Raw genomic sequence first — 18,185 nt, forward strand, 5'->3', positions numbered from 1 at the left:
GATACCAACAGCCCAATACACATTAATGTTGTGAAACAGGTTCTTGTGTGATACTCTTAATTCATCACAACAAACTATTGCTTACTGTTTTCTATATGAAGCACTTTCAGACTCTTGAGAGATGTGATAAGCTACTATACAGATACAAGTATTTTTCTTTTTAATGCAACTAGCTTCATTCCCATTGACCAAGTTCATCAACTTGGAGCAACATGTTCCTAAAAAGATAATTCATTGCTTGCCTGGAGAGCATAAAACTGTGGGAGGAAAGGCTGTTTTTAAATATAGCAGGAACTTGAATTTATTAAGTGTCTTTAATGTCGTATAACATCCCAAGGCACTTTAGAAGGGTGTCAGTGGAGTGTTTGCATTGCCCGTTCTCGAAGTGCAGCTCTCACATTGCTGATGGCAACACTAATGTAAATCTGCCAGATTCACCAGGGCTGGTGTCCAGGGAGACCTGCCAAAAATCATTGCCTCCCTGCATGCTAATCTTGCTGAGTGCAGCAGGTTTGCCCTGGGCTTGCTGTCTGCTGCTCAAGACCTGTCCTTCAGTAATCTGCGGTGAAATTGTTCCAGTGCCATCAATATGAAAGCAAGTTCAATATAGTTTACTTTACCATCATTTGACTTCACAGAATCACATAATCTTAACGGCACAGAAGGAGGCCAATCGGCCCATCATGTCTGCACTGGCTCTCCAAATGAGCATTATGACCTAGTGCCATTGCTCTGTCTTTTCCTCATGCCCTTGCACATTGTTTCTATTCAAATAATCATCTAATGCCCTCTTGAATGTCTTGATTGAACTTGCCTCCACCACACTTCCAGGCAGTGCATTCCAGACCCGAACCACTCCTTGTGTGAAAAAGTTTTTTCTCACATCATACTTGCTTTTTTGCAAATCACTTTAAATCTGGACCCTCTCATTCTTGATCCTTTTGCGAGTGGGAACAGTTTCTCCCTATCTACTCTGTCCAGCCCCCCCATGATTTTGAACATCTCTATAAAATCTCCTCTCAGCCTTCTTCTCTCCAAGGAGAACAGTCCCAACCTCTCCAATCTATCATCATAGCTGAAGTTTCTCATCCCTGGAACCATTCTTGTAAACCTCTTCTGTACTCTCTCCAATGTGTTCATATCCTTCATATAATGTGGTGCCCAGAACTGTACACAATATTCCAGCTGAGGTCTAACGAGTGTCTTATATAAATTCAGCATAATCTGCCTGCTCTTGTACTCTATGCCCCTATTAATAAAGCCCAGGATACTATATGATTTACTAACTGCCACCTTCAATGATCTATGCACATATACACCCAAGTCCTTCTGCTCCTGTACCCCCTTCAAAATTTCACTCCTTATTTTATATTGACTGTCCATGTTCTTCCTACCAAAATGTATCACCTCACACTTCTCTGCATTAAACTTCATCTGCCACCTCTCTGCCCACTCCACCAACTTGTCTATGCCCTCTTGAAGTTCCACACCGTCCTCCTCGCAGTTCACAACACTCCCAAGCTTCGTATCATCCGCAAACTTTGAAATTGTCCCCTGCACATCAAGATATAGATCATTAATATAAATGAGGAAAAACAAGGGTCCCAATACCAGCCCCAGGGGAACTCCAATACAAACTTCTTCCAGCCTGAAAAACATCCATTGACCATTACTCTCTGCTTTTTATTTTACAGCCAATTTTGTATCCACGTTGCTACTGTCCATGAGCAATAACTTTTCTCACAAGTCTGTTGCGTGACAGTGTCAAATGCCTTTTCAAAGTCCATGTACACTACATCAACAGCATTACCCTCATCGACCTTTTCTGTTCCCTCTTCAAAAAGCTCCAGCAAGTTAGCTAAACACGATTTCCCCTTTAGAAACCCATGCTGGCTGTTCCTTATCAACCCATATTTTTCCATGTGACTACCAATTCTATCCTGAATAATTGTTTCTAGAATCTTGCCCAACACTAAAGTTAGACTGACTGGTCTGTAATTGTTGGGTTTATCCTTACAACCTTTTTTTGAACAAGGGCGTACTGCTAGCAATTCTCCAATCCTCTGACACCACCCCCGAGTTAGGGAAGACTGAAAGATTATGGCCAGTGCCCCTGAAATTTCCACTCTCACTTCCTTCAATATCCTTGGATGCATCTCATCCAGTCCCGGTGTCTTGTCAACGTTAAGTACAGTACTTGTTCAAAACAAACCAGCTCTCAGCAATTTTTAAGTAACTGCTGTTTTAATTGTTGATCAAGCATTTAAACCCGATTATTGGCATTCGGTTCAGAGCAATTCTAAATGAATGTTAATGCTTCTGCAAAAATTTGCATGGATTAAAAAGTTGTTGAGCAATCCCTTTAAATACTTTCTTTGAGATTAAACTCTATATCTGTTCATTGTGTATTAATGATCAGTGATGTTGGTTTTAATATTTTCTTTGATCAGTGGGGAATTTCCATGATTTCCTTGTCAACCAGCTTCTTCTGTGCCTCTTTTGTTTTGTTTTCCTATTGTCCTAATATATATAAACCTTAGTAAAAAGAAACTGCTAATGGGAAAGATGAAATAAAGGAATAATTAGCAGGAAGATCAGTATGTGAAATAGGAAGGTTATGTGTAACCTGTGATCTGAGCATTCTCTTTATAGATGTTGTTGGACTTGCTGCGAGTTTCCAGATATTTCTACTTGAGCTGTTTTATATTATGGGCATATTTTTGCAGAGTGTTGTCAACAGTATCATTGCAAGTTAATTGATTATTTTTTAAGATGGGAGAAAATAAAGTTACAGTAAGTGTATTTTCTGACAATAACTTCCCTGTAAATCAGTGGAACTGTAAACATTCAGGACCCCAAACTCAAACTCAAGGAACATACGAACAATATAAGGTCATTTGATCCTCTATGGTTCCTGCATCCATTGGATTGTGTTGAACAAAATGTTATTATCTGATTCCTACCTTTCAAGCCTAAGACAATTTAGATTCTCCTGTCTGTCCCTCACACCCTCTTGCAACAGAATTTTCTTGACTTTCTTACAGGTTTCCCACTAGGTGGCAGTTTAATTCATAATTGAAGCATAACCTCTAATCTTATTGTTCCAGTTTAATTCCATTCCATCCATGCTTTCCATACACTCACACTGAATATTATTAAAAATCTGAATTGTATATTCAGACAGCTTTGCCTTGACCTGTCTGACCTGCTTTGATCCAAGTGCAGGTATTCTTTGATGCTGTGTTTTGTATCCTTTCTAATGCAGCAGAGCTTTTTTTTAAAAAAAAGCCTAATGTGATGCTGTATGTGTGGTCTCCCTAGTGTACTGCATAAAGAATATTAAAAGGTAGGCTGTGAATTACCAGACAGTACGTCAGTCGAACGGTTTCTGATAATATTAAACGTGTAGGTAGTTCATAAGTATCTTAAGATATTTAATATAAACAGAATTTAATTTCTTTTCAATGTCCTTGGAACAAACATATTCAACAAGACAGAGACAGATTGGCATAGGTGAAGGTTTCAGAGAAAATAATGCAACACCACTAGCGAGGAATTTGAGTCAAGACAAAGGACACAGATTGTTACTGCAGCCTCAATAAATCTTCACAGACAGGTACTGCTTTCATCCAGCGCTAGGGGAAGGCACTCAATGGTTCTGCATCTCCGCAGAGATGAAATGATCCATTCCTTATCTTTCAGGTGACAGTAAAACATCTGTCTGTCTAGTTAGTCAGGAAATGGGCCACAAGCAAAGAATGTTATCTTTAGCTGAGCCAACTATTAGAAACCAATTATATTTTGACACAGGGTTCTACTGCATTATAAAAAAAGAAAATACATAAATTATTTTGAAATGAAATTCAAAAGATACTATTATAAACTGGCAAGAAATAAATGCCTCTGTTACTTTGTGGATAAATTTTAATTCATCGAAGTGTGGCACAAAGTCATACCTAGCACAAAGGGAGATGGTTGTGATTGTTGGAGGTCAATGATTCCACCCCCCAGGACGTTTCCACTAGAACTCCTCAGGGTAGTGTCCTAGGCCCAACCATCTTCAGCTGCTTCATCAATGACCTTCCTTCCAAATATAAAATCGGAAGTGGGGATGTATGTTTGCTGATGATTACATAGGCCCAAATTTTCATTCCTGAATCGGGAGCACAGAGTCAGGAAATTTCTTGACTCCCCAAACCTAACTTGGGAGAAATTTCCCTGAACAGCCGGATTTTTGTTCTGGGGGAGGGGGGCACAAGTGCGTGCTGGAGTCTGGTCTGCTTACCCTAGAAACAGTGCGGAGGTAGCCACGGGAGCTGCTGAGTGCAGAGTTGGGCTGATGAAAAGGCCCAAGTCTGTGCTGTGAGACTTGGTCCCAGTTATAATAAAAACAACAGAATTAATTTTTGCTTTGTGCCAACCTATTTTTTTGAAGAAATTTATTTAATCATTTTACTAATTTATGGAATAAATGGACAGACTTCTTGTGAGGTTGCAATAATATGTAGCACCAAATGCTAAGTGTGTAGACTCAGTATATTTTGTAGTAAAATGAATGGATAATTTAGCGGCCAGACAGCTTGATCTGACAATACAGGGCGGTTAACTGCAGCATTGAGCTGTTCGCTTCATGACTGCCTGCTGTCTTGTTTCATTGGATACTACGCCCCTTGTTTCTTACCCACACTAGCCCATTCAATCCATTGTGCATACTTGAGTTGATGAACATACTTTGGATTTGAGTATGATTTTCAATACAACTTGAAAGGGAATTAAATTTTTAAAAATGCAAAGCAACCTTTAAAATGCATTGATCTTCTGAGAAGTTTATCTTTTCAGAAGAATATATTTAAATCCTCCACTTGGTTACCGATTACTGCATAATTTCTTGTGAACTTGACTATAGTAGCGATCTGGATTTTCTTGCCCTAGCTTCCTGCCTCCAAAGCTGCCTCCTCAGGGCTGGGAAAATTCTGCCCATAATGTGTGGGGAGGGATTTTATTCCTCTGGTAACCTGTAAATTTCACTCCTTTTTTTTTCTATAGATTCTGAAGGGTTTCTTCTCTGATTCAACTTCATTCAACATTGTAATGGATATGCTATTTATGAAGGGAAGCTATGAGCGTAAGTGAACTTTGACAGACCAGAATACTTTACAATGTATGCTGATCAAAGCATTTTGTAATCAAATGCAAATGATTATTTCTTCCATAATAGTGGATGAACCAGGAAATTGCAAGCCTGTTTTCAGATTAGTGGGTACTGTATGCCCGTAATTTCCTAACAAACGCCAGACCCTGGATTCATCCTTGCATATCTACAATAATAATGATGCAGCCACAAATCATTAAACTCATCAAGGGCATAGTGAAGCAATTAATAACTTCCAAAACATCCAAATAATGAATCAATTATTATAGGTAAAGTCATTTGGACATTTAGCGGATTGTTAGAAACAGAAGGAGCATGTTCATGTTATTTAAATGATTGATCACTGGAACGTGACTTTACCAAGTATGATTTCCCAAACCTTCCTGTGGTACCAACATCTACCAGAAACAAATCCATACTTAAGTATTGCTGAAAAAAAGACACACGTTGAAGCTTTTCATCTTGCACTCATCAACACGTTCACTAGAATACCAACACCAAATGTCTTCACGAGTGCAAGACTCAAGTTCTGTACTACCAAATGACTGTTTACATCTATACTTGTTTATGTTCTGTCAGGTTGAATCTTGTCCCAATACCTTACTAAAAACCTCCCAAATTTCTCTAGATTACAAACATTTATAATCTATAATTTATACTATTATTTGAGAAAAAAAACCCAATAGTTGTTGCAAATCAACTAGAAAATAAGGAGGAATTTGCATTTATGAGGTATTTTTAGAATATCCATAGGTGCTTTATGGCCAATTAAGGTTTTTGATGTGTAGTCACTGTTATGTAGGCAAACATAACAACTATATTGCCCACACAAATAGTAAATAAGTTGAACGAACTTAATTGGCAGTGTTTATTGAGGGTAGAATGTTGGCCAGGGTATTGGGAGAACTCTGCACTTCCTCAAAGAGTCTCAGGATATTTAACATTTGACTGAATGAATGCAACAGAAAGGTGATACCTTGCTTTTGTACTTCATCTGAAAGACATTAATACAGCACTCCAACACTCAGTCCAAATTCTACTGAAGTGTCTGCCTAGATTACACCTGCAAAAAAGTAGATTGCACACATAACCAGATTCAGTGACCAGAATATTGTAGCGTCATAGGTAGTATCTGAGAATGAGACATATTTCGTGCCTTAGGGTAATTACTATTGATATAATACATGATTACAATGTGATGAGTTCAAATTGAAGTGCCAGTTAATTTTTATGTCCTGCCAATGTTAATTCAATAATTTCTGTCATTGCATTTTGATATAGTACTGTAATTATTTAATGTTGATTTAATGTTATTTGATTAGGTGCTTTGGGAGTCCTTCTCGAAATGAAAAATCAAGGAATAAAATTTAGTAAAGACACTTACACACTGGCATTTGCTGTCTGCTATAAAATGGTGAGTAATTTTTAAACATTTAAAGCTCTTCTAGCTTTAAATTTGTTCGACAGTTCTCCACTTATGCCAACAAACATTTATGCCATGGTCTATGCCAACTGGATCTACAGATAGGGGCACTGTAAGGAAACTACCACTCTTGAAGAATCTGAATCGAGAGAGCTTGGTTAATAAGCAGAAAGAATTCTCATACACAGCCTGTGTAAAAGCAAATCAAGAAACAACTGAAGTCTGTTAATGTCCTGACCATGTGGGAAAGTTACTGTTAAACAATGCCCGCTCATTTGTTCATCTTGGCTTTCTCTAAGCAGCCCACGAATAGTGGAGGGCCACACGGCAACCATGACCTTGTACCCTAATGATAGGCACTTCCCTGCAGGTGTATGAGGAAGAAAGTTGGGATGCGGAGAGAAAAGAGGTGGATAAAAACACCTGATAAGCACTTCTTACCAAGAGATTTGGTCATTTATATGGCAACAAATCTTACTATTGCTCTATTGGAAACATTTAAATGTGGCACAAAGAAACTAATCTATAAATCTATAACCCTAGTCTGAGCTCCACCTGTAAGCCATTTTCTATTTAGACCATATCAAAAACGTATTCTTGAGCAAATACAGAGCATATCAAAAACATATTCTTGAGCAAATACAAGTTTTTAAATTAACATTTCATTAAAAGCTATACATGGTGTATTAATTGGGTAAAGAAATGAAGACCAGTGAAATGCATTTTGATAGCTTGAATGTACCATATTACACATCATCAAACGAATTTATAATTTGTTGCCAAGAGACTTAATCTAACGTGGCAATTAAAGGAGTGATTTCATAGAATTATAGAGTGTTAGACCCCACCAAGGCTGTGCTATTATTTTTTTCCTCAAGAATTCCTCTAGCCTAACCTAGAACAGGTTGTGGCAGTTAATTCCACATTGTAACCGTCTCCTGTGTATGTAATTGTTTTCTAGCCTCCTTTCCGTTCTTTTTGTTATCATTTTAAGTTTGTGATGACTCATTACCATCCCACTGACCAGTGAAAACCACTTACTAGTATTTGAAGACCTCTTCAGATCACCTCTTCATCTTCTCTGCTACAGTGAGTCATTGCAGGCAGATATAAACAGAATTGGTAAGTGGGTAGGCAAATGATGTGTTATTTTGTAGTGAGACGACCCCATCACTGTCCTTGTCCAGAATGATTTGGCCACACACCTATTTGCTAAAGTTGCAAACTGTCTTCAGTTACAACTGTATACTTGGGCACGTTGAAGATGGAAAACGTATTTTATTTCATCAAAGAAACTGAGGGAATTTCTAGCTCCCATTTAAAACCGGGCATCTCCAATGCTGTACAAAGTTAATGCGCACCCAGTGACGGAAATATTGTAGCACTTGTTTGGCAGGCTGCAAGAAACAAAAAGCCTATTTGGGGCACAGTGTCAAAACCCCACAGACCAGTGGACTTAATCAGATGACCTCACTGTGTTGGAGGCCAGCATTTTAGAAATTGAGGAGCTAAGACATGATGCTAATCATCCGCAAAAATGTGACAAATAACATTACTAGAATTAATAATGTTTATATCTGAAACACAGCCAAATTCAATTACATGTATTTTCTTAATTTACAGTAAGTTATTTGCCTCTTCTTCTTGCAGTCCAGTCACATGAATATATACAATATTCTTTCTTGTATATATAATTTTGAACAGAGGGTTTAGTTATGACCTATAACTACATGATGGTCTGAACTGACCTGTCCTGCTGTCTTAGTAAGAGAGAACGGTCTGAGGCTTTGCTCACTAAGGTAGGTTTGCATTATCTGAACTTCACATTTGTTTCCTGGTAAAACATCTGAATGATCTTCACATAGAATACAGGTGAGGCATACAGGATTTGCAGCATGCTGCTGGAAGAATCATTGACAAGAGGAGACTTCATTCCCCGGCATGCATTCTGCTTTGCAGTAGCACTTGCAATCAAGCAGGTATGGTTTTCTACCCAGTCTAATAGTGCAGAATATGTAAGTTGCTGCTGAGAGTAATATTGTCATAATTATGCAAACAGGAAAGTTTTTCTATCTTTGTGGTTCTGTTTTCCACAGTCTTACCTGGAGGACACGTAAAAAGAGCAATAGTTTATATGGTCCATTTATTTTTCAGATTGAAAACTTATCTGCTTTCAATGTGATTTAAGGTCCTTTTTGTAACCATTGTACAGTAACCCTGCAACTTTTTCAGTGGAGTTCTGTTTACTTTTTATTATTGCTAAATAAACCTCAACATCATGTTGCATAATCCAAAATGCTTGTAACAATGCAGCAGACTCCAGCAAGAAAGAGATCCACCACATCCACTTGACATTCAACAAACATCATTAGCATCATCAAATTCCCCACTATCTACATCCTGGAGGTTACCATTGATCACAAACTTAATTTGAGCAGCCATGTAATAGACAGTGGCCTAGTAGTAATGTCACTGGACTAGTAATCCAGAGGACATGGTTTCAAATCACTGCAGCTGGTGGAATTTAAATTCAATTAATGCTATGAACTATGGGTGAAAACCCATCTGGTTCACTAATGTCCTTTAGGGAAGGAAATCTGCCATCCTTTCTGGCCTGACCTATACATAACACCAGACCCACAGCAATGTAGTTAACCCTTAACTGCCCTCTGAAATGGCCTAGTGAGCCACTCGATTCAAGGGCAATTAGGGATGGGCAAACAAATGCTTGTCTTGCCAGCATTACCACATCCTATGAAAGAATAAAGGAAAATAAATAAATACTATGGCTACAACGCAACAGCGTGTGACTCATCTCCTAACTTTCCACTATCTACAAGGCTGAATGCAGCTTCAACAACACTTGAGTAGCCCACTGGATTGGCACCCCATCCACCACCTTAAATATTCACTCCCCTCTGCACCAGTGCAGCATAGCTGCAGTGTGCACCATCTACAAAATGCACTGCAGCAACTTGCCAAGGCTTTTTCGGCAGCACCTCCCAAATCCATGACCGCATTCACATCTATACAGTGTCCGACTATATAATTATTCCTTTATCATCGCTGGGTCAAAATCCTAGAACAACAGCACTGCGGGAGTACTTTCACCACATGGATTGCAGTGGTTCAAAATGGTGGCTCCCCATCACCTTCTCAGAGACAATAGGGATGGTGATAAATGCTGGCCTTGGCAGCAGCAGCTACACCTGAGGGATGAATAGTAAACATCTTAAAAAGAATTGAAATGAATGTCATCTCTTCTCCTTCCCCACCCCCCTACCCCCACCCAAATTGTGGTAGCATGGTATTTTAGAAATCTTTCGGGGGGAGGGGCTGATGAAGAAAATCTTCTTTAATACAGCACATCCAATGCCAGGGATTGTGGGGATTCAAAAGAGTTTACTGTGGCACAAGGCCTGCAACTCAGTGAAGGCCATTTTTACAATTTCCAAGATTGTAAGTTGTATAATTTGTTTAAAGCAAATAATCAAATGTACTAAACTCTGCAAAACAGCTTACGTGGTATCCTTAGATTCCAATGGAAATAGTCTCCTAAATCTCACAGTACTTAAGTAGTGCAAGACTGTGCCAGAGATATAAATAAATTATGAATTTAATTGTTCATCCATTAGTATTGTAATTTGCTGCCTTTTGAGTAATTTATTGTCATTTGCTATTTTTAAATTTAATGGTCTGTTCAATGCAGTTCCTTTTTTTGTGGAAATAGCAAGTACATTTCTCAGTAACAGTAGATGAATTTGATGGAAACTGCATGATGCCACTTCATAATTCTGTGTTATGGAAAAAAAAAACAAATGTCTTTTTAATCTCTTATTTCAGAATGATGTTGTAAAAGCTCGGTCAATTTACTCATACATTATGCACACAGACAGCAAAATTTGTCTTAATCTTCATGTAAGTATTTCCATCACTGTTAACTAAAGAATTTAGATTCATTTAGCACCTTTGACAATCCAACTAAGAAATGCTATAACATCCTGTTGGGAAAACTGAAGTAGGGGCAAGTCATTTGTGGAACAAACCAGTAAAATAGTCCCAATTCATGCTACTGATGGCCCCAACAGTGTTGTATTTTCTATCTTTTCTTGGTAGAAATTGGCAGCAGTGATGTATTTACAAACCACCTAAAAATGTGTAACACTTCAACAAGTTAATTTGATATATGGAACAAGAAGGAGTTCAGATAAACTAAAAAAAACTGCCTATCTCCAATTAATTTCACTTCAGTCCCATGTGCCATCAAAGAGCAGGTGTTCCATCGCAGCAAAGTGAGTTGAAAGTGAGAGGTCACTGATTATGCCATCTGGAACTTGGGTTATGTGACTTTGGTACAGGTGTGCTCAATATGCATTCAGTAAGATAAACAAATTGTGGATAAAAAGGCCAGCAGAAGATATGGGAGGGCAGAGCTGGTCATCCAAATAAAAGCCCTGTACAGAAATGTACATAGTGTATGAAATGAGTTAAGAAGCACAAATTCACCGTGTAGGATATGAATTAGAGCCATTACAGAAACCTGGCTACAGGCAGGACATGATTATTACACAAACTAAGCGCTCATGGGGTTAGGGGCAGTATATTAGAATGGATAGAGGATTGGTTAATGGACAGAAAGCAGAGAGTCGGGATAAATGGAGCATTTTCAAGTTGACAGACTGTAACTATTGGAGTGCCACGAGGCTCGTTGCTGGGGCCTCAACTACTTACTATATATAAGTGACTTAGATGAAGGTAAAGAGAGTGATGTATCATAGTTTTCTGATGATTCAAACCTAGGTGGAAATGTAAGCTGTGAGGACAACACAAAGAGGCTGTGAGAGGATATAGCCAGGTTGAAGTGGCCAATGGAGTATAATGTGGGGAAATGTGAGGTTGTGCACTTTGGTGGGAAGAATCAAAAGTCAGAATATCTTTTGAATAGTGAGAACCTTTTAAATGTTGATGTTCAGAGGGCCTTGAATGTCCTCATACAAGAAGCATGGAAAGTTAGCAATCAGTTACTCCAGCAATTAGAAAGGCAAATGGTATGTTGGCCTTTATTGTAAGCATTTTGGAGTAAGAGAGTGAGGAAGTCTTGCTACAATCGTATAGGGCTTTGGAAGATAAAACGTGGAATACTGTGTATAATTTTGGTCTCTTTGTCTAACAAATGATACACTTGATGGTGCAGCCAAGGTTCACAAGATTGATTCCTGGGATTGTTCTGTGATGAGAGATTGAGAAGATTTGGCCTATACCCTCTGGAGATTAGAAGAATGAGAGGTAATCTCATTGAAACATGTAAGATTATGAGTGTGCTTGACAGGTTAGATGCTGAGAGGTGGTTTCCCTAGCTGAAAGTCTAGAACATCGGGCACAGTCTAAAAACATGGGGTCAATTATTTAAGGCTGAAATAAAAGGGAATTTTCTTCACTCAGAAGATTGTGAAAGTTTGGAGTTCTCAACTTCGGAAGGCTGCGGATGTTCAGTTATTGAGTATATTCAAGACTGAAATACATTTTTGGACAGTAAGGGAATTGAGGGATATGGGGATTGGACAGGAAAATGGAGATGCGGTGAAAAATCAGCCATGATCTTCCTGAATGACAGAGTGGGCTTGAAAGGCCATATGGCCTACTCCTGTTTGTATTTCTTATGCCGTTATGATTAGGAGCTAAACATTTTAGGATATAGGATCTTTAGAAAGAACAGGGAAATTTGGCAAGGAAAAGAACTTGGACTGTTGATAAAAGACAGTAGTATAAAGAAAGAATTTCAGTCCTACGTCCAGAAATAAACATAAAAGGCTGCAAAACAATGGTGGTCTATGGACTTCCTGTAATGGGGAATGCTTAAATATAGAGATCTGGAAAGCATGTATTAAATTACAATGTGTTTATGATGGATGATTTTCGTTTTCATGCAGGCAGGAAGAAACAGAACCAACTCCAGTAGTAAAGGCAATATATTTCCAGAATGCATTGAACAATTTTCTAGAACAAGAACCAGCAAAGGAACAACAGTCCACACTTAGATTTAGTGATGAGAAACAAACTCGAATTAGCTACTAACCCAATAGTAAGGGAACATCTGGGAGTAGTGGCCATAGAGGGAAAAGAGAGTCTCAAACCAGGGTATTAAATTTTAGCAAGACAAACTTCAAAGCCATGACTGCCATAAACTTAATTAGCTAAGTTATTGGCAGGATACAAAACCAGCACCTACCCCTAAAAGGCAAAAGCTGCGCATATGAGGCAGCTCCGTGCCTCAGGGAGATTGAAGCACTCTTTCGCGTGCATGCTGGACCTGACTCTTTCCTCCTCCCCCCACCTGCACAGGTAGCACTCAACGGCCACTGCTCGCGTATCACGTTGGGCAGGCCTTAATTGGCCTGCCCGCATAAAACGGCGGTGTGGAGCCAATCACGGTCAGCTCCGCGACTGCTCCTGCCTAGCCCGCCTGACGCGAGAAAAGTTCTGCCCAAGAACTCAACCTACCTGGAACCTACCCAATTCCGATTTTAACAGAGACGAGGTGGAGAACCTATCCATCTGCAGGTTGCAGGTCGGCCATTGAAACTTTTTTAAGGAGGCGTTTTTACAGTATTTCTACTTTTAACCCATTCTGGCTGGGTTTCCTGGGCCGTACCCCACAAAAATAAGGCGATGAGAAGGGCTGGATCCATAAGGTAAGTGCATTTACAACACAACTTCTGGGTCAGCAGGAGTATTTCCCTCAGATCCAGTAAGCTGCCCAGGAAACCCAGCCCAATCCACTCCAGCTCCAAACTATGTGCACAGATCTCTAATATCTCATGGGCATGTACCAAATAACTATCAAAAACATACAACAGAAATTTGACATTTATTTCAAGGAGTTAGGGATATAAAAGTGAGGAAGTGATGCTTCCATTTGGGTAGAGGGCAAGAATGCTCTACCCCAGAGAGCTGTGGTCTGGAGTATGTTCAAGATGGAGGTCAATAGATTTCTGGGTATTAAAGGATAGTGAAGGAAGGTAGGGTTGAGATATTTCAGCCATGATCTTGTTGAATGGTGGAGCAGACTTGAAGGGCCAAATGGCCTATTCCATCCAGCTCCTGTTTTATATACTGTGTAGGTGAACATAAACCTGGTCAAACCCCACCTAAAATACTCCATTCAATTTTGAGCATCACAGCTCAGGAAGGACATGTTGGCCTTGGAGGGATTACCATGCAGATTCACTAGAATGACACTGAAAGGGTTAAATTAAACCAACTGGTTGCATAAGTTTTTTTATTCCCATACATTCAGAAAGTTGATGTGTTTTTAAAGTAATAGATATTTACCTTCACCAGCAACTGAGAATATATTTTGTTCTTAAGGGCTATATCAAATGTAACTTGTGCAATTTTTGTTTAGCTCCTTTTATTAGCTCTGTCAGGAGCGCAACAAAATCTGCTCTCCGTTTTGGAAAAAGCAATTGTAAACAACGTCCCAGAATTTGTGAAGAAGGTGGATTTTTCACAAGAAGTGGTACGTATGCAAATAGACAAACTTGATGTCCTAACTGATTTGAAGTCTCGAGTCATTTGCCTGTACCTTCATTTTTGCTGGGTCAAAATCCTGGGAACTCCCGACCTACTCTCACGAGGGAATGCATTCATGAGAACTGCAGTGGTTCAAGAAGAAGGCCCACCCACCACTGCCTCCATGACAACTGGGGATGGGCAATAAATGCTAGCCTTGTCAGCAATGCCCATGTCCCAGAGAATTTTTTATTGTTTAAAAGAGGTCAATAATCTGTGTCTCAGTGGTTAGTGTCAATGAGTGACTGTGGGGGAGACTAACTTCTCAGCTGATGTTCTCTTCCATGGAATTCAAAACAGTCTTGAGAAAAGCAATCATGAATGGGTTTATTTTTCTCAAATCTGCCCAGAAGCACTGAAGCCAACTGTAGGACCATACTGCTACCTAGGCTCTGATCATGTAATGCCATGTAGAGCTGGGATCAAATCTGCCTTTTTTTTAATTCATTCATGGGAAGTGGGCACCACTGCCTCAGCCAACATTTATTGCCCATCCCTAACTGCCCTTGTTCAGAGGGCATCTTAGAGTCAACCACATTACTGTGGGTCTGGAGTCACATGTGGGCCAGACCAGGTAAGGATGGTAGATTTGCTCCCCAAAAGGACATTAGTGAACCAGATGGGTTTTTACAACAATCAACAATGGTTTCATAATTCCAGATTTTTATTGAATCCTGCCAGGCAGGATTCAAACCCAGGTCCCCAGAGCATTACCCTGGGTCTCTGGATTACTAGTCCAGCGACAATACCACTACACCATTGCCTTCCTTAGTCCAGTATAACACTGGACAGTTACTTAACTAATTGAGTATCAGTTGAGTTGTTCTCTGTATCTGTAGGAAAGGATACACCGCATGTTCTAACTGTTCATTATATTTTTTGGTGTATATATTATGCACCTATTATTACACATAATAAATACACCTCCTGTGGTGCAAAGCTTGGGAAGTTGTGCAGGTACTCTTCAGGGTGAATGACATAATCTACCAGGACTTTGTTCTAAGGTTTTCTCCCCTTTTGTACCCTTGAAGTAAAAACATCGTGACAGAACAATGTTTAGTCCACTGTGTTATGTTAAGTATCTTGTTACTGATAGATAGAATCCATCTATCGCTGAATTGCGTCTTGATTTTGAATCGCCATTCTATTTGCACTTGTAACAGAGATAAATTAAGAATGCATGTGATCTGACAGGACATTGCCGATATTAACTTTGATCCATTTATCATCAAGCTGGCTATAGTACGCAAAACCTTCGAGAACGACCTGGGGTTTCAAAGATGTTTTGAGGATGTGTGTGAAACGCTGAAAAGGTCTGGACAAATCACAGCACTGAGTCTCGACGACATGCTTTGCTACACACCAAGTGGAAAGAAGCCCCTTAACCGTTTGCTAAATACAAGGAAAGTTAGCCGACGGACCTTCAAACCTCTACGGTCAGCCTTACTTTCTGAGTAACTGAACTGGCCTATGCATTATTGGATAATGTAAAACAGCTGCATCTGGACATCATTCACAAATTATTGGTATCCATCCAGTCTTCTCAAAGAGCACCTTTTTTAAGATCTGGTTTTGTTGTTTCTAACAGACCTAAAGAACACACAAAGATACAAAGCAATTCTTGAAAAAAGGAATTGAAAGGGGATAAGTGTATTTTGAAGAATGTAGTTGTTACTGTAGTTTTGAAAGGCCCAAGACCAAAGCTGTGCATTTGCCATAGATAAGAAAAACCATGTTGCAATTTGGATGCTATCTTTTCTTTCACGTCTTTAGAGGGTAGAGAAGGAAAAAGCGCTCCTGACTCAATTATTCTGTTGTACATTCAGAGACCCCTCAAATAATTTAGAATAGCTCCATCACACTTAAACATCAAATGAAAAGCTATTTCATTCATCACACTTTTTGGTTCATTTTAAATCAGAATCCATACATTTGTACATTGGCCTAAAAGCACAAAGGAAATCTTTAGCAAAACATTCATTGATCACTGCCTGGACCAGTACACTATTTTAAAGCTATAAAACCTGTTGATATAGTTGTCTTTCTGATAGCATTAACAAAACTGAGCATCTTTTATCTGGATATTCAGCACTTGTAAACTGGAAAAAAGAAAGCAATAGTTACTTTTAGAAGTGATTGGTATCCTTCCATTTCCAAGAGATGATGGGAACGCAGATTTAGAATTTTGGTGCGGTCAGATGAGGTCATCTGCAATACTTCTTCTGATGGCTGAACAAGCCGATTCTGAAAAGGCAAAGCCTGCCAAAAGTGCCGCACATGAAACTGTCCCTTGCCAGTGGTGCGGATGATCTCTGCTGGTGCATGTTTGCAGGGCTGTTGTCTGTTTTGGAGCTTCAGAGACCACATATCGTGATGGTGAATTCCTGCACACAGCTAGCGTCGCCATTTGCTTCAACTGTCAGCAAGTTTCCCACTTGTTGTGATTGATATTGAGGGCTTTTTTGCCTCTGGACAGCATCCTAGAATCTGCATTTGGGTGCCCTGCTGGTCTCTTGGCATGGGCGACCTCCCCACATAGCATATTGGGGATGCAGGCATCATCTATCCTGTGCACATGCCCAGGCCAGCAAAGTGCAACTTTTTTTCCCACATTTCTTCAGTTTGGAATTCCAAACTTGCTCCAAACTTGTTTTGCCAGCTTGATGTGGTGTATTTTTATACATTCTTAAATCTGAGAAACATGCCTTGTGTTCCAGCCAACATTTTGCTAAGATTAAGCAGACAGAGAAAAATATTCCACATTTTACCTTGAATAGAGACTTATTATCTTGTAGCAAGTTGTGGTATCTTGTCAAATTTCATCTTACTACATACATGTTCAGTTCCTTCTTGCCAGCAGTTTCATTGGATACTTTAAAAGGTCCTTTACCAAATTATGTGGTTAACATAACAAGTCATAAAGTAACTTTTTCTACAGTATTTGTAAATAGTTTGCAATACAATATTACAGTATTCTCTGCACATGCAGTTATGATTTGTGTTTTGAAGGGCATGTTATTGTTCATCACAATATGAAGTGGCCCTATGTAGAATGCACACTGTATATTCTTAAAGGAATCTGGACTTGAAAATCTGAAAACGCACATTGACTAACTTATTATTTTATATTTTCAAATTTGAAAAGCATTTTCTTTTTTTCCATGATCCTTCAAACAGTCCACTCAGAACATGATGAATTATGTATCTGTAAACATTCTATATTTGAACACTAAGCTGCTCCCTTTACCATAATTATTTTATTTTAAAACATTGTTCAGTGGGTTTACTAAGGGGCTCTCTAATCAGACTTCTGAACTGCAAAGTGTATTTTCTTATATTTCTGTGTCCATTATCACTGACCTCTGGATTTAATCAATGAAAGGTAAACTACTAAGTGACTTCCTCTCATTATTCGCTCATTAATTGTCATACTAAGTAACAGCTGGTTTTGGCATTTACCACCAGATCCAGCTGAACCACACAAGTACTATGGGTCTTCCTCTAATCTGCCAAAACTGCTCACTATTCTAGGATTTCTCAACCTGTCTTTCTCTACCTGTCTGTGGCCTTGACACAGATGACCACATCATCCAACACCTGTCCACCATCATCCAACCGGGTCTGTACTCACCTAATTCCATTCTTATTGTAGCCAGAGTATCATTTGCAATAATTTCTCTTTCAGCTCCAACACCTCTGGTGTCCCCCAAGGACCTATCTTGGCTCTCTTCTATTTCTTATCTACAAGCTACTCCTTGGAACATAGGAAATATGAGGAGTAGGCCATTCAGCCCCTCGAGCCTACCCTGCTATTTAACCACATCATGACTGATCTACCTCAATGCCATTTTCCAACACTATTCCCCCCCCCCCCGCCCCATATCCCTTGATGTCTTTAATATATAGAAATCTTTCTTGAACAGACTCAATGACTGAGCTCCACACCCCTCTGGGGGAGAGAATTCCCAAGGTTCACCATCCTCTGAGTGAAGAAATTCTTCTTCATATCAGTCTTAAATTGCCTACCCTTATTCTGAG

The 18,185-nt window shown here is 39.3% G+C and overlaps 1 protein-coding gene across 1 annotated transcript in view; it reads left to right on the plus strand.

The window, feature by feature from the left end:
• The window catches only part of ptcd2 (pentatricopeptide repeat domain 2), a 32,958-nt gene extending 15,413 nt beyond the window's left edge, over positions 1–17,545 (plus strand). Inside the window, exons 5-10 of the mRNA XM_041187049.1 lie at positions 5,047–5,125; positions 6,475–6,566; positions 8,441–8,554; positions 10,419–10,493; positions 13,981–14,094; positions 15,381–17,545. Of these exons, the coding sequence (XP_041042983.1) occupies positions 5,047–5,125; positions 6,475–6,566; positions 8,441–8,554; positions 10,419–10,493; positions 13,981–14,094; positions 15,381–15,605 (699 nt within the window). The 3' untranslated portion in view covers positions 15,606–17,545. The remainder of the gene's footprint in view (positions 1–5,046; positions 5,126–6,474; positions 6,567–8,440; positions 8,555–10,418; positions 10,494–13,980; positions 14,095–15,380) is intronic.
• The last annotated feature ends 640 nt before the right edge of the window (positions 17,546–18,185 follow it).

Source organism: Carcharodon carcharias, chromosome 4 (assembly GCF_017639515.1).
Source record: "Carcharodon carcharias isolate sCarCar2 chromosome 4, sCarCar2.pri, whole genome shotgun sequence".
NCBI lineage: Eukaryota > Metazoa > Chordata > Chondrichthyes > Lamniformes > Lamnidae > Carcharodon > Carcharodon carcharias.